Below are 27,691 nucleotides of genomic sequence, written 5' to 3'. Positions count from 1 at the left end.
CGTTTTTTTTTTTTTTTGGGGGGGGGGCAAAAACATTTGGATTCTGCACTAAAAAGACAATGTGTTTTTACATGCATTTTTTAGGCTTCCCATAGAATCCGTAGGATAAACACACACAAAATAAATCACAGGATAAGAGCACTTTTTTAAAAAGAATTGTAATCTATCAGAACTTTTTCCCCATAAGCTCTGCGAGTAGTAAAACACAAACTGAGCTTTGCTCATCCTGCTCGTGTCCGGAGCGGTATCTCTGCCACTCTGATATTTGTCTGCAGAACTGACATCACGTTATGAGATTTAGGCTGGGGCTACATGGCGACTTTGACCACACCTGTCATGTGACCTAAGTTCGTTCAGTGCTGCTGCTCCAAATCCGACAATGTTGGACTTCTTGCGACTTGCCTGTTGGGAGAACCTTTCGGGTCACAATGCCACCCCATGCACTTCTATTGTGCTGCGATGTAGCAGAGGCACTGAATGAACCTTGGCTGTGCAATAGCTGTCGCAGCTGTATAGCCCTAGCCTAAAATCTGTCCAGATTTTTTGATGGATTCACAGGTGTAGGACTCATTACAGTCACTTGAGAAATCAGAACTAGCGAGCAATGCACCTGTCGATCACGTGACCTGGACAAATGTTTATTACAATGGGACAGTGATAATTTACCCCAGTAGCACCTACTCATGCGATTGTGGTTAATGTCACTAGGTTTTGCCTACAAGCAGGGCATGAAATGATGTGAGACTGATGTGGCTGCCATTGGGCAGCTGGTAATAGATTTGCTTTACTAATGAATATTGTTTAAAGAGGTATAACACCAGCGTGAAAAATAATTTTAAAATCCGAAATGTTGGTCTACTGAAGTGTATGTTCTGTAAATGCACTCAATACTTGGTTCGAGGCTCATTTTGCATCAGTGCGGCGTGGCATGGAGGTGATCAGCCTGTGGCAGTGCTAAGATGTTATGGAAGCCCAGGTTGCTTTGATAGCAGCCTTCAGCTTGTCTGCATTGTTGGGTCTGGTGTTTCTCATCTTCCTCTTGACAATAGAGGTCTGGCGAGTTTGCTGGCCAATCAAGCACAGTGATACTGTTGTTTTTTAAACCATTGGTACATTTGGCAGTGTGGACAGGTGCAAAGTCCTGCTGGAGAACGACATTTCCGTCTCCAAAAAGCTTGTCGGCAGAGGGATGCATGAAGTTCTCTAAAATTTCCTGGTAGACGGCTGCACTGTTTTTGGTCTTGATAAAACACAGTGGACCTACACCTGTAGATGACATGGCTCCCCAAACCATCACTGATTGTGGAAACTTCAAACTAGACCTCAAGCAGCTTGGATTGTGGCCTCTCCACTCTTCCTCCAGACTCTGGAACTTTGATTTCCAAATGAAATGCAAAATTTACTTTCATCTGAAAACAACACCTTGGACCCCTGAGCAACAGTCCAATTCTTTTTCTCCTTGGCCCAGGTTAGTCTACGTTCACATTTGCGGTCGGCGCCGCAGCGTCGCCGCATGCGTCCCTATATTTAACATGGGGGCGCATGGACATGCGTCGCACTTGCGTTTTGCGCCGCATGCGTCTCTGCGGCGCCCGGGCGCAGAGGACGCAGCAAGTTGCATTTTTGCTGCGTCCAAAATCAATGAAAAAAAGGACGCATGTGGCGCAAAACGCAGCGTTGTGCATGCGTTTTTGTTTGCGTTGTGCGCTTCGGAGCCGACGCTGCGGCGCACAACGCAAATGTGAACGTAGCCTAAGACGCTTCTGATGCTGTCTATGAGTGGCTTGACACAAGCAATGCGACACTTGTAGCCCATGTCCTGGATACATCTGTGTGTGGTGGCTCTTGAAGCAATGAGTCCAGCAGCAGTCCACTCCTTGTAAATCTCCCCCAAATTTTTGACCTTTTCTTAACAATCATTTCAAGGTTGCATTTATCCCGTTAGCTCGTCACCTTTTTCTACCACATTTTTCCTTCCACTCAACTTTCCATTAATATGCTTGGATACAGCACTCTGTGAGCAGCCAGCATCCTTAGCAATGACTCTTTGTGGCTTATTATCCTTTTGGAGTGTGTCAGTGACTGCCTTCTGGACATCTGTCAAGTCAGCAGTCTTCTCCATGATCGTGGAGCCTACTGAAACAGACTAAGGGACCTTTATAAAAGCTAAGGGTATGTGTCCACGTTCAGGATTGCATCAGGATTTGGTCAGGATTTTTCATCAGTATTTTTAAGCCAAAACCAGGAGTGGGTGATAAATGCAAAAGTGGTGCATATGTTTCTATTATACTTTTCCTCTAATTGTTCCACTCCTGGTTTTGGCTTACACATACTGATGAAAAATCCTGACCAAATCCTGATGCAATCCTGAACGTGGACACATACCCTTAGGTGTTTTTTGCTAATTATTCTATTTGCTGAGATAACGACCTTTGGGTTTTCATTGGCTGTAAGCCATAATCATCAACATTAACAGAAATAAACACTTCAAATAGATCACTCTGTTTGTAATGACTCTATATAATACAGGAGTTTCACTTTTTGTATTGAAGAACTGAAATAAATTAACTTTTTGATATTCTATTTTTGCAAGACGCACCCGTATGTAAAGTGCAGCAGAACATATGCAAAGCATGACAAGTAATGAGGTAGCCATCACTTGATTTTTACATGATTTACGGCGAAGCACCAAGCGGTAGAAGCACGGCTTCATTGTGAAAGTTACATTAGCCTTTGAAATAAATATGAGGGATTTATGCTGTTGCTTCAGCCAAAATTACATGAAGAAACTAGCGGCTGTACAATTTGGCACGTGGTATTACTATCGGTGGCCACACGCACCGATTTTTACAGATACATGTGGTGGCCACAACGTAAAAGCCCAGAGTCAAGGCTTCAACAAACAATTTACAATTTTATAATAATCCTTTTGGAAACTGTTGAGACCGTAAGTAGTAACCATCTCTCCAAGTGTAACGTGACAGACCGAGGACCAGCCAAGTGTAACGTGAGAGGCCGAGGACCAGCCTTCCAAGTGTAACGTGAGAGGCCGAGGACCAGCCTTCCAAGTGTAACGTGAGAGGCCGAGGACCAGCCTTCCAAGTGTAACGTGAGAGACCGAGGACCAGCCAAGTGTAACGTGAGAGACCGAGGACCAGCCTTCCAAGTGTAACGTGAGAGGCCGAGGACCAGCCTTCCAAGTGTAACGTGAGAGGCCGAGGACCAGCCTTCCAAGTGTAACGTGACAGACCGAGGACCAGCCTTCCAAGTGTAACGTGAGAGACCGAGGACCAGCCAAGTGTAACGTGAGAGACCGAGGACCAGCCTTCCAAGTGTAACGTGAGAGGCCGAGGACCAGCCTTCCAAGTGTAACGTGAGAGGCCGAGGACCAGCCAAGTGTAACGTGAGAGGCCGAGGACCAGCCAAGTGTAACGTGACAGACCCCACGGACTGGTACAGCGCGGCACAGTTTACCTAGCCACAAGGCAAGGAGCCATCAGCCACCGCACCACCAGAGCTACTGTCCCGGCCTCGCCCCAAGCCTCTCACATGACTACCGACACTTTACGTCACGCTAATCCCGCCTATTTGCACGCTTAGCATCATGTGATGGTGCTGTCACGTGACTGCGTCATGTGCCTCCCCGCGCTCTCCTAACTTCCCATTACGAAGCCGGGGCAGTGACGTCACGCTTGTCATATGACTTGCGGCCGCGCAGCTTTGTACAGTAGCCGACCGTCGGGTTCCGGGAGTCGGAGCGGTAAGGGCTGCGTCCTGCTCTCCTCGTCAGTGCACCGCTCTATAGCACCATGCTGGCCCTCATCAACAAGCTGCTCGACTGGTTCAAGTCCCTGTTCTGGAAGGAGGAGATGGAGCTGACGCTGGTCGGGCTGCAGTACTCCGGGAAGACCACCTTCGTGAACGTGATAGCGGTGAGCTGCCGGCTGTGCGACCCCGGCGGGCGGTGAGCTGCCGGCTGTGCGACCCCGGCGGGCGGTGAGCTGCCGGCTGTGCGACCCCGGCGGGCGGTGAGCTGCCGGCTGTGCGACCCCGGCGGGCGGTGAGCTGCCGGCTGTGTGACCCCGGCGGGCGGTGAGCTGCCGGCTGTGTGACCCCGGCGGGCGCCGCTGCCATCCCCGCAGGGCAGTGACCTGTGACCGCAGCCTCCCAGCACTCGTGAAATGATCGCCTTTGTACCTTCCTCTTTTCTTGCAGTCCGGCCAGTTCACGGAAGACATGATCCCTACCGTGGGCTTCAATATGAGAAAAGTTACCAAAGGAAACGTCACCATCAAGGTAAGTCCCTGCTCCGGCTGCTGTCCGTGCACCGCCCGCCTGTGGAAACAATGTTTGCACTGTGATTAAGGCCAACCTCCCTGGCATTGTACACTCCAGGTCCTGCCTGCTTCCTCTGTGACCGGCTGTGTGCATATTTACATTCCCACAGGAGCATTGCGTGGCCTCTAAGTCTCCTCACACTCTGTATAAGGAGACAGGCCTCTCACCCTTCCTAACCTGCTCTCCTGCTTTTCACTGATGAGGGGCAAACACCGTGAAACCAATGTCTACATCTGGAGTTTCTGGTTTGGAAAGCAGTCAGATGGCCCTATAAAGCGAACGTAGTGCTGGGCCTGGCCGTACTCTCCTCACCCAAGTGTGACTGCTGCGTATATATATGGAGCGGTCGGGAGAGCCGCCGGCCTGTCCGTGCACTGCATTCCGGTCTCAGTCTGTGGCTGTCTGACTGCACACACATCCTGGGTCATGGGGCGCTATTGACTTTAAGGATTGCTACAACCAGTAGGTGGCGCTTCAGTTCCTGTTTCTCTCTGAAGAGGATATTTGCAATTATCTCAGTAACTCTCGAACGCTGCAGTCATGTTCCCTACTTATGGTTCCTCCTGGTCTCGGCCTCAGGGCAGCAGCTTGCTACATGCCCCCTACTTAAGGTTCCTCCTGGTCTCGGCCTCAGGGCAGCAGCTTGCTACATGCCCCCTACTTATGGTTCCTCCTGGTCTCGGCCTCAGGGCAGCAGCTTGCTACATGCCCCCTACTTATGGTTCCTCCTGGTCTCGGCCTCAGGGCAGCAGCTTGCTACATGCCCCCTACTTATGGTTCCTCCTGGTCTCGGCCTCTGGGCAGCAGCTTGCTACATGCCCCCTACTTATGGTTCCTCCTGGTCTCGGCCTCTGGGCAGCAGCTTGCTACATGTCCCCTACATATGGCTCCTCCTGGTCTCGGCCTCTGGGCAGCAGCTTGCTACATGTCCCCTACATATGGTTCCTCCTGGTCTTGGCCTCAGGGCAGCAGCTTGCTACATGCCCCCTACTTATGGTTCCTCCTGGTCTCGGCCTCAGGGCAGCAGCTTGCTACATGTCCCCTACTTATGGTTCCTCCTGGTCTCGGCCTCAGGGCAGCAGCTTGCTACATGCCCCCTACTTATGGTTCCTCCTGGTCTCGGCCTCAGGGCAGCAGCTTGCTACATGCCCCCTACTTATGGTTCCCCCTGGTCTCGGCCTCAGGGCAGCAGCTTGCTACATGTCCCCTACTTATGGTTCCTCCTGGTCTCGGCCTCAGGGCAGCAGCTTGCTACATGTCCCCTACTTATGGTTCCTCCTGGTCTCGGCCTGAGGGCAGCCACTTGCTACATGTCCCCTACTTATGGTTCCTCCTGGTCTCGGCCTCAGGGCAGCAGCTTGCTACATGTCCCCTACTTATGGTTCCTCCTGGTCTCGGCCTCAGGGCAGCCGCTTGCTACATGTCCCCTACTTATGGTTCCTCCTGGTCTCGGCCTCAGGGCAGCAGCTTGCTACATGCCCCCTACTTATGGTTCCTCCTGGTCTCGGCCTGAGGGCAGCAGCTTGCTACATGTCCCCTACTTATGGTTCCTCCTGGTCTCGGCCTCAGGGCAGCAGCTTGCTACATGCCCCCTACTTATGGTTCCTCCTTGTCTCGGCCTCAGGGCAGCAGCTTGCTACATGTCCCCTACTTATGGTTCCTCCTGGTCTCGGCCTCAGGGCAGCAGCTTGCTACATGTCCCCTACTTATGGTTCCTCCTGGTCTGGGCCTCAGGGCAGCAGCTTGCTACATGTCCCCTACTTATGGTTCCTCCTGGTCTCGGCCTCAGGGCAGCAGCTTGCTACATGTCCCCTACTTATGGTTCCTCCTGGTCTCGGCCTCGGGGCAGCAGCTTGCTACATGCCCCCTACTTATGGTTCCTCCTGGTCTCGGCCTCAGGGCAGCAGCTGGCTACTTGTCCCCAATAGAATATATAGGCATCCAGAAGAGTGGGGTCAGCCCTCGCTGCTGAGGACGCTGGACAATAAGTAATCTGCACATTAGTTAAATCCCTTTTCAGTCAGCCACTATCTTGCAGAAGCCTTGAGACAGCGTTATACTTGATGATTCTCGTGCAGTGATTCAGTGCACATAGGGGGCTTTTTATTTTACTACTACTTAGTCTGTTAGGGGAGGGGTGGGGATTTTTTTTTTTTTTTTTTAATTAAAGGGTAAGCTTACCTTGTTACCGAGTTTGGAATGTTATATTAAAATGTTTTTTTTTTTTTTTCCACAATACAACCTGTATCTATTATTAAGTAGATCTTATAACTGATGAGGCTGACATGCTTACTCTGAAAAGCAATGTCAGAATGACTTATGTTTAGCTCACATTGCACCATCATGTTCTGCAGTGCTGTATAGACATAAACATCACTGTCCCCATTGGGGCTCACAATCTAGATTCTCTATTAGTATGTATTGTAGTGTGGGAGGAAACTCCTTGCAGATCTTGTCCTCTGTGGAATTTGAACCGAAGACCCTAGTGCTGCTAACCACTGAGCCACCGTGCTGCTATATTGAATGAAATGGTTCATGAATCCAAGTATATGCTATCTCCTTCCACCAGTCTGACGGCAGCAGCTTGTACTGTGCGGTGTGAGACCTCAACAGGAAAGAGGGACACTGAGCAGCTGCCAGGTAGGCGGAGAGTGCATTAAACATAAACCATTATGCAGTCGTTCTGTCATGGATTTCAAAGTTAGTACCGCCACCTTACAGGTCTGTGAACTATTTAGTAATGTTTGCAATTTGTATTGTGAAAGCTGTTGACCTAATTTAAATCTCTGGCTTGTTTTTGATCCTTATTATTTCCGATGTTAATGATGTTAATAACTTTTTTTTAACATTTTTTGTTTTTTTTCTATATTGATCACCTGTCCACAGGATGGGTGATGTGTGATCACTGGACACCCACTGCTGAAAACCAATTGATCACAGGAGCAGGGCTACGGCGAGATTGTTGCTTTTGCATGCATGGCCATCGTTAGAAGTTGATTGTAGCCGTGGTTTAGCTGAGCTTTGCAGCTCTATTTAGAATTTTTGGGGAGAACGGAGAACCGTTCTTTGCTTCCTTTAACCCTTTATACATTGAGTAGCATGTTGCATGCTTGTCCACCTCTCCACTCATAGTTGTAACTGGTCATGCCGTGGGGACAAACCAGGAGCCCCAGACTCCTGTTATAATGATGATGGGTTCCATGTGGGGGGAAGAAAATAAACAGTTAATCCAGCATCGCCAGAGATGGGGGGGGGGGGGGTAAAGGATGTTTAGAACAGAATTTAGTTGAAAAGGTTTAAAAAACAGGAAGTGGGTGAAGACAGATATGTAGCAAGACATCATGCCACAATTAAGAGCTTTCATTCGAAGGTGTCTCATGCATAGCTGTTTGTTTTTTATCTACATCCTGGTTTTAAACCTTTTCAAATAGATGTCTTAAGTACCCTTTTCTTTAAATCTATGGATGCTGGATTACCTGTTATTCCACCTAGGCTCACCCAGGAGCAGCAGCAGCACCACCACACTGGTCTACAGGAGATTCTGCCTCCAGAGTGTGATGGCCGCTCTCCTGATCTCACTGCAGAGCTGTGTTTGATTATAACTGACACATTTGCTGGTTCCTCTCCGCTTCCATCTCACAGACAGGCAGGGTTGTAATACAGCAGAGCTGCAGCTGCTAACATGTTTGTTATGAGACAGTTCAGCTCTTTAGTTACATGTCTCACACTGTTAAAGCCCCCTTTTATTTATAATTAGCTCTGGAGGCAGATTTTCATGCAGATGGCTGTCCGGGCCATAGAGCTTACAGGTCATTTACATATAAGTAAAATGTGGATTTCTCTGGAATAAGACATCAGATCGCAGATATCAGGGTATCATGTTGTCCAGCTTCCTGTGACCTACAGGTACATATAGACGGCTTGGGAGGGTTGATCCTCTTGACAAATATTCACTAAATTAATTTTTCAATTTTGGACAACTGAACTTTTTTTTTTTTTTTTTTGTTCTTTAAATTCCATAAGTAACCACCCACTCTGTCTGCAGATTAACCTAGGTAACAAGCTGTACACTATAACATTAAGGCTGTGTGCACACGTTGCTGATTTTTCGCGTTTTTTTCGCTATAAAAACGCATACATTATGCATCCCATCATTTAGAATGCATTCTGCAATTTTTGTGCACATGATGCGTTTTTTTCCGCGAAAAAAACATATCGCGGTAAACGCAGCGTGTTCATTAATTTTGCAGGTTTTTCCCGCTATTTAATGCATTGGGAAGCTCCGGAAAAAAACGCGTCAAAAACACACAACAAAAAACGCGAAAAACTCATGTGGATTTCCTGCAGAAAAAGTCCAGTTTTTTTTCAGGAAAATTCTGCAGAAAATCCTGAATGTGTGCACGTAGCCTACCAATTCCTTCTCTTGGGACTGTAGGGGATACATTGAAGCTGCATGTTTTTACAAGCCCTTTCTTATTTTACCTGAACTTGACACAACTCATTTTTTAAAGATTCCTGTATGAATGCATTTAGTCTTTAGGATTTAGTAAAGGTAGATGGGTGTGCATGGGTAGACCTAATGTTAATGACCCCGTAATTGTCCATTTTGTGTTTCTTGTACTGTTATGCTTGGGAGCCTCTGAACATCATTGTATCTGATGTTTCCTCATCTGATTTGTTCCGTGCAATAAGTAAGAATGCCAAGCGGGGCGTAAGTTATTAAGCTCTGAGCTCAACTTCAAGTCATATGATGGTGATTTCTGATCATGTGCGAGGTTCAGATGTCTCTGGCATCAGATAGCTGGCCCGGTTAACGAGCGTGCAGATTACTTTAGGAAGTATACATACATGCAATGTCGTTTTTTAGCTATAGGCAAAGTTTATTGTGTGTGTGTGTGTATATATATATATATGTTATACGTCCATCTGGCTGTTCCCTAAGGCTACTTTCACACTAGCGTAAACTGCAATACGTCGCAATGCGTCGTTTTGCCGAAAAAACGCATCCTGCAAAAGTGCTTGCAGGATGCGTTTTTTCTGCATTGACTAACATTAGCGACGCAGTGTGACGCATTGACACACGTCGCAACCGTCGTGCGACGGTTGCGCCGTGTTGTGGCGGACCGTCGGGACCAAAAAACGCTACATGTAACGTTTTTTGCTCACGACTGTCCGCTTTTTCTGACTGCGCATGCGCGGCCGGAACTCCGCCCCCATCTCCCCCGCACCTCACAATGGGGCAGCGGATGCGCTGGAAAAATGCATCCTCTGCCCCCGTTGTGCGGCAGAGACAACGCTAGCGTCGGTGACCTCGGCCCGACGCACTGCGACGGACCGAGCCCGACGCTAGTGTGAAAGTAGCCTAAGTTAGTAAGTAGGAGAAGCCTTCCTAGTCCGCCTAAATGTTTACTATTGCTGACTTGTATGAGGGTGTAAGGCCAATCTGTTTCTATCGGGTTAGATGGGGTAATGCAGCTTAGGCTGGTTTCACATGTGTTAGGGGGCTTTGCTGAGGGCTGCATACTTCCTCCGTGAAGCTCCGCATACTTCTGCATGCGTCCTGCGTACCTATCTTTAACATTGGGTACGCAGGACATGCGGATGTATGCGGATGCGTTGTTTTGATGCACCCACCGACCGCACAAGACGCAACTTGTTGCGGTCAGCGGGCGCATCAAAACAACGCATCCGCATGTCCTGCGTACCCAATGTTAAAGATAGGTACACAGGACGCATGCAGAAGTATGCGGAGCTTAACAGAGGAAGTATATAGCCCTCCGCAAAGCCCCCGAATGCAAATATGAACTTATCCTTAGAGTACAGGTAAAGTGGGGGCTTGTGGGAGAGCATATGGACTGTGACAAAACGGCTTGAAAATACACTTTTAACTCGTAAGTTCTGATGGGCTGTCTGCGGCATTCTCAGGAACTGACACTGAGATTGCATTCATACCAATTTAATCCTATGCATCTGTTCACGATTGGAGCAGGAAAAAAAAACCTAACAAAACGCCATTGAGATTGGACTGGGAAAAAAAAAAGCAGCATGTTGTGATTTTACGCCAAATTTGGATTGCGCGCACACATATTAGTCTATGGGTGCTTGTGAGACATCACACTGCAATCAGATGTCACCCGAGTGCAGTGGGATTCCCGCCGTCAACGGAGATTGAGAAATTACTTTCTCAGTCTCTTTAGTAGTGTTGCAAACCTGTTATGCCAGAGGATCAGAGCACTGACACTGCCGCTGGCAGCAGAGCTGGAGCCGAGGGTCATTAGCATATCGCATCCGATGCTCTTTCATCAGATGTGATTGGCTAGTGGGACCCCAACTTTACACTATATAAGTGAAATAAATATATTGTGCCTATAAAATGAATTCCTTATTACTGTATTCATTCATTTGTAGGTTTGGGACATTGGAGGTCAGCCAAGGTTTCGCAGTATGTGGGAGCGCTACTGTAGAGGTGTTAATGCAGTTGTGTAAGTAAGACACTATATTTGACTATATAGTATTTAATATTCGTCAAAGTTGTGTGTTTTTTTTTTTGTTTTTTTTTCTCCTACTGGAATTTTGTCACTTGAGCCTTTTGAACAAAACACCTGAGGAATTAAACATCTTGACTTGGATTTTTTTTTTTTTCTCAAGCATTACGTAAAGATGCTGCCAGTCACAGTAGACCTGCTTATTGTAAGATGCTGTAACTGCTGGGGAAGGGGAGCATTCTCCAATTACACAAGCTGTGATTGATGTAGGTGTAGCTATAACTTTCCCTCGGCCTACAGGGCCCATCATACTTCATAGAATCTCTGCACAGAGCTGATACTCTGTACAGCAAAAGCAATAGAAAATGCATATGTAGGCGTTTTCTTCAATTTACTATGACTGAAAGTTTACTCCTCTATGAGAAGGGGAACTCTAGTGTATCCTAAACCTCTTCATAATCTATGACATATATTTACATCATATGTTATGTCCCAGCCTTTGATGTAGGCTCACATGCCGAGCCTGCATCTTTCCTTTCACTTGACAGCTGATTTTAAGCAGCCATCATGTGCTTTAAAAGCCTCGGGTGAAGCGGTGCTCATGTTAAAGGGAATCTGTCACCCCAAAAATCATATATGAGATAAGGCCACCGGCATCAGGAGCTTATCTACAGTATTCTATAATGCTGTAGATAAGCCCCCAATGTAACCTGAAAGATAAGAAAAACAGGTTAGATTATACTCACCCAGGGGCGGTCCGCTGTGGTCCGGTCTGATGGGCATCGCGGTCCGGGTCCGATGCCTCCTATTTTCATACAATGACGTCCTCTTCTTGTCTTCCTGCCGCGGCTCTGGCCCCGTCGTACTTTTTCTGAGAGGCCCTGCGCACTGCAGTACTTTGCTCTGCCCTCAACAGTTCAGACAAAGTACGCCTGTTCCGGAGCCGCAGCAGGAAGACAAGAAGAGGACGTCATCGTATGAAGATAGGAGGCCCCGGACCGCGACGCCCATCGGACCCGAAACTAACTGGGACCGCCCCTGGGTGAGTATAATATAACCTGTTTTTCTCATCTTTCAGGATACGTCGGGGGATTAGCTACAGCATTACAGAGTGCTGTAGATAAGCCCCTGATGCCGGTGGCCTTAGCCCGCAAAAAAAAAAAAGCCTTCATACGGCTACATTATAACTTTTCCCAATGTCGGGGGTTTTCTTGGAACCTACACTTACCACCTGTAGGTATTGATTATCTGGTCGTTGATGCTCAAATCATGATGCCCCAGACTGCCCGTTCGTCCATATTGCAGAGTTACCCATAATCGCCATCAGTCCTCATTCAGACGTGTGTTTTCTAGCCATGTTTTTCACGGCTAGAGCATGTATGCATTAAAATCTATGCTATCATTCACATGTCTGTGTGTTGTGGTGTGTTTTTTTTTTTTTTTTTCCCACGGACCATGTGTTGTTCCAAACCACGTAAGCATGTCCATTTTTCTCTTTTTTTTTTTTTTTTTTTCTGTGACCGAACTGATGGGAAGTGTTTAATATAAGTCTATGGGTCCGTGAAAATCAAAATCATGGAGCGCTCACAGATGGCATCAGCGTGCAGTCTGTATTTAACATTGCATTTTGGTTATGACCAGCTGGTCTACAGATGCAAACATTAACAGTTTAAAACTTGCTTATTTTTCAAAGTTTGTCAAATTTTAATATAGTTTGCTTTTATATAAAAATATAGACCTAAATTTACTATGAACATAAAGCACAGTGTGCCAGGAGAAATATCATCAATCACTGGGATATGTAGAAACTTCACAGCATTATTCTCACAATGTCACACTTGACAGATTAGAAAAATAAATATCACAGTCCACGTATGGTTGGTCAAGATTACACTTTATCTTGTATTTGTATACTTATAAGAATTATAGTGAAAGATATATTCTTAGATAGACCACCAGGGTGCACTGTGTGACAAATACTGTGGAATCCACAGTGAAAGACCGAACTAAAAACTAAAGCAATACAGCAAGGACTAAATACCAAAAAATAATATCGAAGCATAGAATTATTAAAATGTGCCTTTATTTATGGGAGTGGCAATGGTTACAATATATAAAAAATAAATTTTTTTAAAAAAAATATAACAGATTAACATTAACAAAATTGCGCGGCACCAGGTATAATTATCGTTCCTTAATTATCCCCTTATTACTGTTTCAGAATATATTAAAATGTGCTGTACAAAAATAGATCTCCCTTGTGTAAGAATAGCATAAAACTCATATTCATTGTGAAAAAAAAAAAATATATAAAAATATAAAATTATCCGCAAAATATATAAAGTGTGCAAATATATCACAATACAAATAAAGTGACCAAGTGCTTCAGTGTGAATTTTAATTATTTCCAATCTCCAACAAAAAACCTAGAGAGTGTGCAGGGGGGAGTGTCCCTGACGAAGGATAATTAACTCCGAAACGCGCGTCGGGCGAGGCGCAGGCACAGGTTCTGGATCCCTAAGGTAGATATAACTATACATAGTGGCTGTACAAAAAGTTTTTTCTATACACGTGATTCCAGCATATGCTGGCATTCATGAACCTAGTGATAGGTTCCTGCACACTCTCTAGGTTTTTTGTTGGAGATTGGAAATAATTAAAATTCACACTGAAGCACTTGGTCACTTCAGTTGTATTGTGATATATTTGCACACTTTATATATTTTGTGATTTTGCGGATAATTTTATATTTTTATATATTTTTTATTTTTCACAATGAATGAGTTTTATGCTATTCTTACACAAGGGAGATCTATTTTTGTACAGCACATTTTAATACAGGTCCTTCTCAAAAAATTAGCATATAGTGTTAAATTTCATTATTTACCATAATGTAATGATTACAATTAAACTTTCATATATTATAGATTCATTATCCACCAACTGAAATTTGTCAGGTCTTTTATTGTTTTAATACTGATGATTTTGGCATACAACTCCTGATAACCCAAAAAACCTGTCTCAATAAATTAGCATATCAAGAAAAGGTTCTCTAAACGACCTATTACCCTAATCTTCTGAATCAACTAATTAACTCTAAACACATGCAAAAGATACCTGAGGCTTTTAAAAACTCCCTGCCTGGTTCATTACTCAAAACCCCCATCATGGGTAAGACTAGCGACCTGACAGATGTCAAGAAGGCCATCATTGACACCCTCAAGCAAGAGGGTAAGACCCAGAAAGAAATTTCTCAACAAATAGGCTGTTCCCAGAGTGCTGTATCAAGGCACCTCAATGGTAAGTCTGTTGGAAGGCAAAAATGTGGCAGAAAACGCTGTACAACGAGAAGAGGTGACCGGACCCTGAGGAAGATTGTGGAGAAGGACCGATTCCAGACCTTGGGGAACCTGAGGAAGCAGTGGACTGAGTCTGGTGTGGAAACATCCAGAGCCACCGTGCACAGGCGTGTGCAGGAAATGGGCTACAGGTGCCGCATTCCCCAGGTAAAGCCACTTTTGAACCATAAACAGCGGCAGAAGTGCCTGACCTGGGCTACAGAGAAGCAGCACTGGACTGTTGCTAAGTGGTCCCAAGTACTTTTTTCTGATGAAAGCAAATTTTGCATGTCATTCGGAAATCAAGGTGCCAGAGTCTGGAGGAAGACTGGGGAGAAGGAAATGCCAAAATGCCTGAAGTCCAGTGTCAAGTACCCACAGTCAGTGATGGTGTGGGGTGCCATGTCAGCTGCTGGTGTTGGTCCACTGTGTTTCATCAAGGGCAGGGTCAATGCAGCTAGCTATCAGGAGATTTTGGAGCACTTCATGCTTCCATCGGCTGAAATGCTTTATGGAGATGAAGATTTCATTTTTCAGCACGACCTGGCACCTGCTCACAGTGCCAAAACCACTGGTAAATGGTTTACTGACCATGGTATTACTGTGCTCAATTGGCCTGCCAACTCTCCTGACCTGAACCCCATAGAGAATCTGTGGGATATTGTGAAGAGAAAGTTGAGAGACGCAAGACCCAACACTCTGGATGAGCTTAAGGCCGCTATTGAAGCATCCTGGGCCTCCATAACATCTCAGCAGTGTCACAGGCTGATTGCCTCCATGCCACGCCGCATTGAAGCAGTCATTTCTGCCAAAGGATACCCGACCAAGTATTGAGTGCATAACTGAACATTATTATTTGATGTTTTTTTTTGTTTGTTATTAAAAAACACTTTTATTTGATTGGACGGGTGAAATATGCTAATTTATTGAGACAGGTTTTTTGGGTTATCAGGAGTTGTATGCCAAAATCATCAGTATTAAAACAATAAAAGACCTGACAAATTTCAGTTGGTGGATAATGAATCTATAATATATGAAAGTTTAATTGTAATCATTACATTATGGTAAATAATGAAATTTAACACTATATGCTAATTTTTTGAGAAGGACCTGTATATTCTGAAACAGTAATAAGGGGATAATTAAGGAACGATAATTATACCTGGTGCCGCGCAATTTTGTTAATGTTAATCTGTTATATTTTTTTTAAAAAATTTATTTTTTATATATTGTAACCATTGCCATTCCCATAAATAAAGGCACATTTTAATAATTCTATGCTTCGATATTATTTTTTGGTATTTAGTCCTTGCTGTATTGCTTTAGTTTTTAGTTAGATTAGAAAAATAGAGCTTGGCGACAGGCCAAAGTTATCACTAATGGGTTAGCCAACCTCACAGAGTTATTGTCAAACTACTGATGAAGTCAAGATGTATGACAATTACCATAAGATTCATTTTTTTTTTTTTTTCTCCTCCCTCCCCTTTCTTTTCTGTAGGTACATGGTAGATGCAGCAGACTTGGATAAAGTGGAAGCGTCAAAATATGAATTGCACAACTTGCTTGACAAGCCACAGTTGCACGGTATCCCGGTAAGTGTGTGTGTGCGCAGCTATAAGGCCACTCCAAAATATATGTAGAAGAATGCACTCTTGCAATATAGTTCTGTGTGTATGTATGTGTATATATACACCCTGGTTCAGCTCCCAGAGGTATAGGTCCATCTCGTGTTTTGTTTTCGTGTACATCCACGTACAAGTACAACTTGATCCTGTATATTTTACAATGACTATGTAGATGGCTTTACATTGATCTTATCCTCTGGTTTTCTTAAAGAAGCCCCTCGCATCAAAGTTTGTATTTTTGTAATCTATTGCAACCATCATATTACATAGCACTGTGTACTTAAAACTTCTAATTTTTCCTTTCTAACCAGTTAATTCTTTTTTTCTATTAGGTCTATGACCTGATTAAAAACTGACAAGCTGAATCCTTCTATGCAGTGGTTCCCAAACTCCAGTCCTCACAGCCCTCAATGGATCATCTTGTTAAGATTTTCTTAATATTGCACAGGTGTGCGGACCTGTGATAAGTTCTGATGCCCTGATAATTTTTACATCACCTGTGCAATATGAAGAAAATCCTGAAAACCTGACCTGTTGGCGGCTGTGAGGACTGGAGTTTGGGAAGCACTGTTCTAAGCTCTATGTAGAAACAAGTCTCTTTTCCCTGCAGGAGTCATCTCTCTTCAACTCCTGACCCAGCTGCTCCACTCCTCTCTCCTGCCAGAGGACATTGCAGTGAGTAGAATTGTAGTTCTACTGCTGACTCATGCAGGGGAATATCGTAGTTACTCACCGATAACGGTATCTCTCTGATCCCATGACGGCACCACGGAGAGAGAGGGATCTGCCCTCAGGGACAGGAAACCCACAGGTTAAAAAGGCTGGACCTCTCTTCCACCTCAGTTTGGTTTACAGAGCCTTGCCAGGACTTCAGCTGTAACTTAAATGGTTATTAAACAACAAAATAATTAAATCTTTCTTTTTTTTTTTTTGCGGCACCTCGTGACTAAACATTAGTAGTGTGCACACCCACACGTGAAAAGGAGGGAATATACGGGTGCCGTCATGGGATCAGAGATATACCGTCATCGGTGAGTAACTACGATATTCTCTTACCCCCATGACGGCACCACGGAGAGAATTTCATAGAATGTATATTAGGGTGGGATTACTGCCTCCAGAACCCTCCTACCAAAGGTTAGGTCTGAAGAGCAGGATCGGTCCAGTTGGTAGTGTTTGAAAAATGTAGAGGGAGAAGACCAAGTGGCTGCTCTACATATCTGGTTGATCGATGCTCCTGCCCGCTCTGCCCAAGAGGTTGATATCGATCTGGTTGAATGAGCTTTGATCCCTTCTGGAGCGGCTTCATTGGACGAGGCGTATGCTAGAGTGATAGCCTCCCTTACCCATCTCGCCAATGTTGCTTTTGACGCTTTGTGCCCTTTATTTGGACCCTGAAAACATACAAACAGAGACCTGTCTTTCCTACACTCCATTGTGGCTGTTATATATTGGGTCAAGCATCTCTTAAGATCTAGTGTGTGTAGGGACTTCTCTTTTTCGTTTTTGGGATTTGGGCAAAACGATGGTAAGGATATTTGCTGAGATCTATGAAAACGTGATGCTACCTTGGGCAGGTAAGACGGGTCAGTCCTAAGGACTACTCTATCCTCTAGTATCTGGGTTAGAGGCGGGTAAGCTGAGAGAGCCTGCAAGTCACTAATTCTGCGTCCTGAGGTTAATGCTACCAGGAGAGAGGTTTTCAGGGAGATTATCTTTAAGGAAGCTTGAGACAAGGGTTCAAAAGGCGCTTTCGTGAGTGCAGAAAGTACCAGGTTTAGGTCCCAGGGAGGCGAAGTGTGGTGTATGACTGGTTTAGACCTAATTGAGGCTTTTACAAACCTTTTTATCCAGTGATTCCCTGCTAGGTCACAGTTGTATAAGGCACCCAATGCTACAATTTGAACTTTAAGGGTACTTGTTTCTAACCCTTTTTCTAATCCTTTCTGAAGGAATTCTAGCACTTCCTTAATTGGGATTTTCCCCAACACACTGACATTTGGATTAGAGAGGAACTTCTTCCAGACCTTGCCATATGCTCTGGTAGTTACTGGTTTCCTACTGGACAAGAGTGTTGAAATTAAATTTGAGGGAAAACCCCTTTTTTGCTAAAAGTTCCCTCTCAAATTCCATGCTGTCATGTGTAGGTTTTTTACTCGTGGATGGTTTATTGGCCCTTGGCGTAGAAGATTTGGGATGTCCGGGAGAACCCATGGCTCTGTTACCGACATCAAGCGTAACCATGGAAACCACACACTCTTTGGCCAGAACGGGGCTATCATAATCACTCTTGCCCTGTCCTCCCGGATTTTCCTCAGAACTAATGGAATTAATGCTATCGGAGGAAAGGCATAAGCCAGTTGGAAGTTCCAGGGAATCAGAAAAGCATCTAGGGCAGAGGTGTCAAACTGCATTCCTCGAGGGCCGCCAACAGGTCATGTTTTCAGGATTTCCTTAGCATTCCACAAGGTGCTGGAATCATTCTGTGCAGGTGATTAAATTGTCACCTGTGCAATACAAGGAAATCCTGAAAACATGACCTGTTGGCGGCCCTCGAGGAATGCAGTTTGACACCTCTGATCTAGGGTCACTGGGTTCCCCCGTGGGTCGATTGAGCAAAATGCCTGTGTTTTCCGGTTTAGATAGATTTGTTCGCAAACTATTTCTGGTACTCCCCAGCAAGCTACAATGCTGTTGAATATCTCTTGGTTCAACTCCCATTCCCCCTGTCTTAACAGTGTTCTGCTTAAAAAATCTGCCGCCTGGTTCTCTGTCCCTTTGATGTGAAGGGCTGACAGAGAAGACAGATTTGTTTCTGCCAATGTCAAGATAGATTTTGTCACTTCCATCAACGAGCGGGATCTTGTTCCCTCCCCCTGGTGATTGAGGTATGCCGCCACCACCCTGTTGTCTGATAGTACTCTTACATGATGGGAGCGGACGAAAACTAGGAAGTGTTCGAGTGCGTATTTTACCGCCAAGAGTTCTTTCATGTTTGAACATAGTTTTTCTGTTTCTGACCAAGGGCTTTGGGCAATTTGATCTTTCAAATGAGCCCCCCCAACCCCATGGGCTCGCATCCGTGGTTAGGGTTACCAAAACTGGCCATACCCATGGAACCCCCCTGGTTAAGTTGGTCGGGTCTATCCACCAACCTAGGGAACATATTGTTCGTGAGGAGACTTTCTAAATCCCCTTTTAATCGGAGTTGTGCTTCTAGTATCTCCCACTGGAAATCTCTGGAGTGGTACTGGACCCATTGGACTGCTGGCATACAGGCTGTCATTGACCCTAACACAGACATTGCCTTCCATAAAGTGATGACTGGAGAAAGCCTTATTTGAGTTATTAGTTGTATCATGTTGGTAACTTTCGTTCCTTGAAGACGACATTCTTGTTTTGTCGAATCTATCATTATTCCTAAGTACTGTTGTATTTGTACTGGAATAATTCTGGATTTCTCTAGATTCAACATCCAACCCAAATTTGACAAGGCTGTCATCACCTTGTCTAGCTGTTGACTGCAATGGTGTGAGGATCTGCCCACTACCAGGAGATCGTCCAGATATGGGACTATTAGCACGTCTTGCTCCCTTATATGGGCCATCACTTCTGCCATCAGTTTCATAAATACTCTCGGGGCTATAGCAAGGCCGAATGGGAGAGCTCTGAACTGATGTTTCAGTTCCCCTTGCATTATCACCGCCACTCTGAGGTATTTCTGGTAACTGGGATGGATAGGCACATGATAGTATGCGTCTTTCAGATCGACTGCAGTCATGAAACAAGACGGATGAAGGGATCATCTGACACAGGTTTTTATTCTATGCGAGGAGACTGTATATTTCCTTTTGTAGGGCCAGTTGTTCGACCTCTGATTTTCTCTGTGGTGTTATCACAAAATGGTTGTGTGGCATTGTATAGAATCTCAATTTTAGACCTGTTCTTATTATACTCAGTGTCCACACGCTCCCTGATATTTTTTTTCCCAGGCTTGAAGGAAGTATGTTAGTCTTCCTCCCACCTGGGGCGCACCTTCATTGGGATTGCTTCTTGTTGTCCGGTTTGTTAAACATGAAGCCTCTGCCTTTAAATCTTTTATCTTCCCATCCTTCTTTTTGTTTTTTTGGAGGGCGTTTACGCATGAACTTCCTACCCCAAAAGGGCCGTTTGTAAGATTGGTTAAGAAACCCTGGGAAGGCTTTCTTTTTGTCTACGGCCTTCTCGAGGATGTCATCTAGGGTAGGCCCAAACAAAAATTCTCCCTCACATGGTATGGAGCATAATTTTGCTTTTGTTTGTAGGTCTCCTGGCCAGCATTTGAGCCATAATGCTTTTCTGGCTGCATTTGAAAATGAAGCTGACCTTGCCGTCAGTCTCAGAGTCTATGGAAGCGTCTGCCAAATATGCAGTAGCACCCCTCATTACCGACACAGAATCCAATATTGTTTCCCGCGAGGTTTTGTTCCTCAACTGAGACTCTAGGTGGTCCAGCCACACCATCAATGCTCTTGCCGTGCATGTAGCGGCTATTCCTGGTTTTAAACCCCCTCTAGCTACTTCCCAGGAGCCTTTTAAGAACACCTCGGCCTTCTTGTCCATAGGGTCCTTAAGGGTCCCCATATCCTCAAAGGGTAACGCAAATTTTTTTTAGAGGCCTTCGCAATAGCGACATCTATTTTAGGTGCTTTTCCCCAAGAAGAACATGCAGGGTCGTCGAACAGATATTTCCTCTTTGGAGCTAGGAGGACTTTCTTGTCTGGCCTCTTCCACTCTTTTTTTTTTTTATTTTTTTTTTTATTATTAGGGTCTGTATTTTTTCGTTCAACGGAAATGCCCGACATTTTCTCTGCTCTAAGCCGCTGAATATAAGATCTTCTGCCGTTTTTTTAGACCGAGTGTCTGCCAGCCCCATAGTTGTCTAACCGCTTTTATTAGCGCATCTGTTTCTTCCATAGGGAAACAGTTACGACCACTCTCTGACGATGTCGAGGATGATGAAGAGGACAGGGAACTATCAGAACTATATTGGATACTGTGGTCCTCACTAGAACTGGGATCCGGGGATTTACGTCTCTATTTGCGTTTCCTTTTAAGGCTTTTTGCGTTTTCCAACGCATCTTCCACCTGAGATTTAATCAGTTCTTTAAGGTCGGATACAAATCTTGGGGATTCTTCACTTAAAGTTCTCTCTATGCAAATCGCACAGAGTTTTTTGACCCATGTGGTAGGTAAATCTGCAGAGCAGATTGCACACACTTTGTGCTTAGTTTTCCCCGTACATTTCTTTCCCTAGGGACACAACAAAAAACCCCATTTAGAATATGTACATTCACGGAGTTCACTTACCCTCCTGATATGAGGGAGGTAGCGGTTCAGGTCTTGGAGATGCGTCCTCAATTTGAACCGTTGCCTTCCTTCTGGATCCACTGGAGCCTCTGCTGCGTTGTGATCCAGAGCTGTGGCGCTGAGTAGGCTGTGGTTGCGGGTCCTGCTGCGGCCGTTTTTTCGGTAGGGGTTGCAGAATTTCTTCTGCGGGTTGTTCTGATCCACTCATGGTGAAAATAGCTGAGCAGCGATTCCAGGCTGCTCAGCTGTTTAAATCCCCCGCCCGCAGTACCATTAGCTTCCGGTTTCCAGGCGCCCCTGCGCTGACCCGGAAGTACTCCCGCTGCGCCTGCGCACTAAACTGCGGCCAGTCTCGCGCGCCACTAGAGCCTCTGCCGCCATGCTGGCCGCCGGCGCCTGGGGGTATCGGAAGTGCCGCTGCAGCCGCCTCTGCCTCCATATCGTCTGTTCCTGTCGGTGGCCGCTGCCACCATCCCCCCCCTTCCCCCCAGGGCCCCAGACCGGCGGTAATTTACCAGGTAGCCGCTGCTACCTATTACCGGTCGTGTGATAAAAGGGCAGAGGCAGACCGGATTCCCCTTCACTGCCTCTTCCCTGCACCTACTCGGGGCCCGCCGACCCCGGATTGTGCCCTCGGGGACGAAGATCCACCTTGACCGCGGCAGGGCCCCCCGGTGCTTGAATCCGGTCAGATGGTCCCCGGTATCCCGTGATGCAGGTATGTTCACCTGTAGGTTCCCCGTCAGGGACAGGAAACCGAACTGAGGTGGAAGAGAGGTCCCGCCTTTTTAACCTGTGGGTTTCCTGTCCCTGAGGGCGGATCCCTCTCTCTCCGTGGTGCCGTCATGGGGGTAAGAGAAAACTTCTTTGTTTCTTCATAGAGCTTAGAAGGATTCAGCTGGTCTGTTTAATCACGTGATGTCATAGACCTAATGGAAAAGAGGAAAGTTAGCAGGGTTGAAGGGAAAATTGAGCAGTGTACATTTTTATCCACTCAATATATTGCAATCATATTATATGTATGATTGCAATATATTGAGTAAATAAACATTTTGATGGACATGTTTTAATTTAGCTTGACAGTGGCAATGGGGATTGGGTTAGAAGGAAAAGGTGGAGCCCATTAGCATTGGTGTATAACAAGCTGTAAGCTATCAGCATCTGTACTTGCTATATTTTCTTTTGTTACATTTTGCTCAATAAATGCCACAAGTGGCTGAAATTTTACAGCTGTTTTTTTTTTTTCATTGATGAAAAGTTTTAAGAAAAAATTCTACCACTTTGGATTTTTTTTTTTGTAATTTTATAATTACCATTGAGTTTGGTGGGGTATGCAAATAAGGGGGTGAAACCGAGCATGCACAGAGCACCCTCAGTTTCGTGTTCGTTGTATGTGACAGCTGACACCCCACAACAATGCCCACGGTCGTTGCTAGCACTGATCGCGACCATTTAACCTCTCTGATGCCACTGTCTGTAGTGACAGCAGCATACAGAAGCATCGCGCAGGGAGGGGGCTCCCTGCACTCTTCCATCAGGACATCGTGATTGCGCCGTGACAAAAATAAAGGAGGCAAAAAACAACGCTTTATCATCATACCGCCAAACAAAAAGTGCAATAAAATGCTATCAAAAAGATGGATAAAAATGGAAGGTCCTTCAGGCGGCTTCCGTTCGTTTTCAGTGTCCCAGTTAAGTAAAATGCCGGAGGCAGTAGATATTGTGATATTTAAAAAAGAAGAATGATTGTCCGGGTGTCGCCGTCCTGGCCGGTGACAGGCGTACCTCCCAGAGATGAAGCAAATCAGCCGTGCACAGGCAAGAAGGCTCAATCCTAAGATAGAGCCGACAAGGCGCAGCGTGGCTGCAGGACCTTGCGTGACGTCACTGTCACGTGATGAGTCACGTGACCGGCTAAGAGAGCGCACACCGTACCAAACTTTACCGACGCGTTTCGGAATCTCTGATTCCTTCCTCAGGGATGGTACGATATGCATGGTGTGTGCCTTGTATAGAATGCCGGATTTCTTGCTGATCAGGTCATAAGTTAAAGGCCAACAATTCTACTTCGTTATTTAAACCATGTGGTGCCAGGGTATTAATTTCAAAAATGCATTTGGTTTACGCCCGGCACATTTGATGAATAAAGTTACCACCACGTCCGTCCTTTTTAACTATTTTAAGTCCAGTGACCCTGATGTTCTTCAATGAGCCACCATGGTGTTTCGCAAAATGCATAGATAAAGGGTGTCCCATGAACTTATTGCTGATGTTCCGCAAGTGTTCTCCAATCCTGACATGCATTGGACTTATGGTCCGGCCTATATATAGTTTGCCACAGGGACAAGTTAGGCCTTATATTATGCCTTTAGTAGAACAAGTGATAAAATCTTTGATGTTCATTACCGCTGATTTATTGGAGATTGAGATTTGCTTTTTTGTTCTCAGTTTCCTGCATGGTAAAAATTTTTTTACAAGGAAAAAAACCCGTTAGGGCGTTGGGATAAAACTGAATTGAACGTATTCCAAGATCTGCCACTAGTGGGGGCTATAATATTACCTAAGTTATTGGCTTTTTTATAGACAAATCTTGGACGAATGGATAATAATTCCCCAATTACCTTGTCCTCCTTCAAAATATTCCAATGTTTGCTGACAATCTTATTCAAAAATTTGCTATTGGAATTGTATTGTGTTATAATTGGAATTTCACCAATTTCCCATCTTTTGCTAATATTTTTTTCCTTCTGAGTTAAGTTTCTCACGTGGATATTCTCCAACCTGATTCTTAGTTGCCGTTAAGAGTTGCTTGTCATAACCTTTTAGTCTCAAATCTCTCCACTAACATATCTGCTTCCATGTCATAATCCTCCGGCCTTGAGCAGTTTCTATGAGCTCTTATAAATTGGCTTTTCGGGACATTCAGTAGCCAACTTGGAAGGTGGCAACTGTCCAGGGCGATATAGTTGTTAGAATCGGTGGGTTTGTGGTATATCGGAGTCTGGATTGTGCTATTTTCTACAAAAAATTTTAGATCTAAAAAGTTGATTTCTTTATTACTGGTCATGGCCGTAAATTTTTAAAAATACTCATTTTTATTTAATTCGTCAATAAAATTATTTAATAAAAGGGGACCACCTGACCATATGAATATGATGTCGTCTATAAATCTCTGCCATAGGACCAGGCCCGCCCGCAGTATGCCCTGATGGAAAATGGTTTCTTCTTCCCACCTACCAACGTATAGGTTGGCATAACTGGGGGCGAACCTGGTACCCATGGCAGTACCCCACTCCTGGGAGTAGTAGTGTGCCCCAAATTTAAAATAATTGTGTTAGTATAAAATCTATACAGTCTAAAATAAAGGAGGTTTGATCCTCTAGTATCTGACTGTTGTTAGTCATAAAATGCCGTACTGCTTCGCACCCTTTTTTATGTTCAATTACGGTGTATAGTGAGGTGATATCTAAGGTCCCTATTATGTAATGTTCCTCCCATGATATATTCTGTAAAATATTTAAAATATGTGAACTTCAGGTAGGATGGGAGCTCAGGACATAATTTCTGAAGATGACAGTCCACAAATCTAGAGAGGTTAGATGTAAGGCCCCCTATAGCTGAGATAATCGGTCTGCCAGGTGGATGTATGGGGTCTTTATGCACTTTTGGTAAATAATAAAAATACGGCTTTCTGGGGTGAGTGATATTAATAAAATCGAACTCATTTTTGTTCAGAAACCCCTTTTGAAAACCAGTTTTGATTAAATTCTGCATTTCCCCCAAATATTGACTTGTTGGGTCTGCCTCAAGCGTTTTATAGGTACATGTATCCCCCAACACGCAATGATTCTTTGTTGTAGTCGTCCGTGTTCAGAACCACTATCCCACCGCCTATATCAGCCGGTCTGATAGTAATATTTTTATTGTTTTGAATTCGCTGGATCGCATTGCGTTCTTGGTTAGATAAGTTATATTTGAATTTGAAACACTTTTTGTTTGAAATACTCCTAATGTCACGTATGACATTATTCTGAAAGGCATCAAATGCTTGGAGTACTCTTGGATGGGGTTAAAATTAGATCTCTTTCTTAAGGTAGTATGGTTATATGGGTCAAATGTGTCTATAGAACCATCATTATTTTCCCGGCTTATTTTCTTTTTTATATAATACTTTTTAATTGCTAGTTTCCTCATAAATTGTTTAATCCCAATAAATGCTTGGAACTTATCAAACTTGGTGCATATTTAAGGCCCTTATTCAATAGACAAATCTCATTTTCATTCAATACATGATCACTTAAATTAAAAATCTTTTGTTCTACTTGGGTTGGGATATCCTCCTGGTACTGGCATAATTTCCTCTTTTTTTTTGGTTGATTTCCCGCCCCTACAGCCCCTTTTTCGTGTTTTTTTTTTTTGGCCTATCTGGAAAAAAAGGAGTGAGATTTTACTTAACTGGGACACTGAAAACGAACGGAAGCCGCCTGAAGGACCTTCCATGATGCAGGGGTGAATATCTTTATACAGTCTACAAGAGTGAGGTATTACCGCCTTGCACCCATGTCATTACCTACAAAAGGTTAATTACGGTGTTATGTTTACACATTTTTATTGAGATTTTAGCATTAATATTTTTAATATTTGGATATTGCATCCTCACCGCTGTGTGACTTCAGCTGTCATTGTGAGTGACAGAACATTGGTAGCCATCCTAGCCATACAAGCATGTGTTTGTAAGATATTATAGGGCAGAGCACTTTGTACTCCGTCTGTCTGTTACCTCTTGCACTCCTTGTCATGTTTATATTTATTTTTCACTGAAATTTTAGCGCAAATATTTTTAATATTTTGACATTATTTATTCCCTGGATGAATTGAGTGGTTTTCATCCTCATATTTGCTGCAAATTATTTTCAGGCTCCAGTGCAGCGCCTTGTGGTTAATTATTTATTTGTTTATAAATAAAAATGGAACTGCTGAAAACTTCATCTTGTCCCGCAAATAACAAGCCACCATACAGCTTCATCAGCAGAAAAATAAGTTATAACTCTCAGACTAAAGCAATGCAGAAATAGTTTTTTTCTATACAATAGTTTTTTTTTGTGTAAAAGCGCCAAAACATGAAAAAATATATAAATGACGTATTGCTGCAATCGTACTGACCTGAAGAATACATTTTACCACTTGCGGAACGGTATTTAGAAAAAAAAAAAAAACACAATTCCTGAATCGGAATTGCTGGTTTTTGTTCATTCTGTCTCCCAAAAATCAGAATAGAAAGTGATCAAAGAATGACGTGCTCAAAAATGGTACCAATAGAAACGTCAGCTCGTCCCGCAAAAAACGAGACCTCACATGACTGTCGGCTGAAATATAAAAAAAAAAATATAGCTCTCAAATTATGGTGACACAAACTTGTTTTCGCAATAAAAAGCGTCTTTTAGTGTGTGACAGCTGCCAAACCTAAAAAACCCGATATAAATCTGGTATCGCTGTAATCGCACTGACCCAAAGAATAAAGTCACCTAATCACTGAGGCTATGTGCACATACTGCGGATTTTGATGCGGATCTGCAGCGTTTCCCATGCGTTTACAGTACAATGTAAACCTATGGGAAACGCAATCCTCAGTGCACATGCTGCGGAAAAAAACGCACAAACGCAGCGGTTTACATTCCGCAGCATGTCAATTCTTTGTGCAGATTCCGCAGCGGTTTTACACCTGCTCCATAATAGAAAACCGCAGGTGTAAAACCGCAGTGGAATCCGCACAAAAACCTCAGTAAATCCGCAGGAAAAAAGCAGTACACTTGCCCTGCGGATTTATTAAATCCGCTGTGGAAAAATCCACAGTGGACCATTGTACGTGTGCACATACCCTTATACCACACGAGGAATGGTGTTAAAAAAAACAAAAAAAAAACCTTCACATGTATGTATGTATGTATGTATGTATGTATTTATTTTTTTCATTCTGCCTCCCAAAGCTCGCAGTAAGGCTCGTCACACACATTTATTCTGTGCTTGCATCGGAGTTTCCATGTAAATCTCTGAAATATGTGATTCAGGCAGAACCTCTGGCTGAAGATTCCCTATAATGAGGCAAATGGAGACACTGTGGGCACCATTTGACCTGTTATCCGGTGGTGTCCGTCCATTTAGGATTGCATAAAAGAGCCGTCTGCCACAGTTTTGTGCACTTCTGAAAAGGACACCGCGGAACAGATTCCAAACGGAGTCCAGAGTAGCTCTGCTGCCTCATTATAGTGAATGGATCCAACGGGGTTTCATTTGAATCAAGTTACTCAGAGATTTACAGTAGGTGGAAACCCCAAAGTAAGTGGTCAGTGTAGAGCGCCGGATAACTGTGATCCCAAATGTTATGTAAAATGTTCCCAATAAAAGCTTCCACTCAATCCACAAAAAGCAAGTCCTCACTCAGGTCTGTCATTTGTTAACGGAAATATAGGGGCTTCCACGTTACTGGTAGCACAAAGGCTCTGGAAAAGCGAAATGGCTCCTCAGCCGCCAAATGAAATTCAGCAAATTCTCCGCT

At 44.4% G+C, this 27,691-nt stretch overlaps 1 protein-coding gene across 1 annotated transcript in view; it reads left to right on the top strand.

Moving 5' to 3' along the window:
• The first annotated feature begins 2,977 nt into the window (after positions 1 to 2,977).
• LOC143776041 (ADP-ribosylation factor-like protein 8B-A) overlaps positions 2,978 to 27,691 on the top strand; it is a 55,092-nt gene continuing 30,378 nt past the window's right edge. Inside the window, exons 1-4 of the mRNA XM_077264931.1 lie at positions 2,978 to 3,932; positions 4,216 to 4,296; positions 10,747 to 10,820; positions 15,660 to 15,753. Of these exons, the coding sequence (XP_077121046.1) occupies positions 3,810 to 3,932; positions 4,216 to 4,296; positions 10,747 to 10,820; positions 15,660 to 15,753 (372 nt within the window). The 5' untranslated portion in view covers positions 2,978 to 3,809. The remainder of the gene's footprint in view (positions 3,933 to 4,215; positions 4,297 to 10,746; positions 10,821 to 15,659; positions 15,754 to 27,691) is intronic.

Source organism: Ranitomeya variabilis, chromosome 5 (assembly GCF_051348905.1).
Source record: "Ranitomeya variabilis isolate aRanVar5 chromosome 5, aRanVar5.hap1, whole genome shotgun sequence".
Lineage (NCBI taxonomy): Eukaryota > Metazoa > Chordata > Amphibia > Anura > Dendrobatidae > Ranitomeya > Ranitomeya variabilis.
The sequence above is the reverse complement of the archived record's forward strand: the minus strand, read 5'-3'. Positions and strand labels throughout refer to the sequence as shown.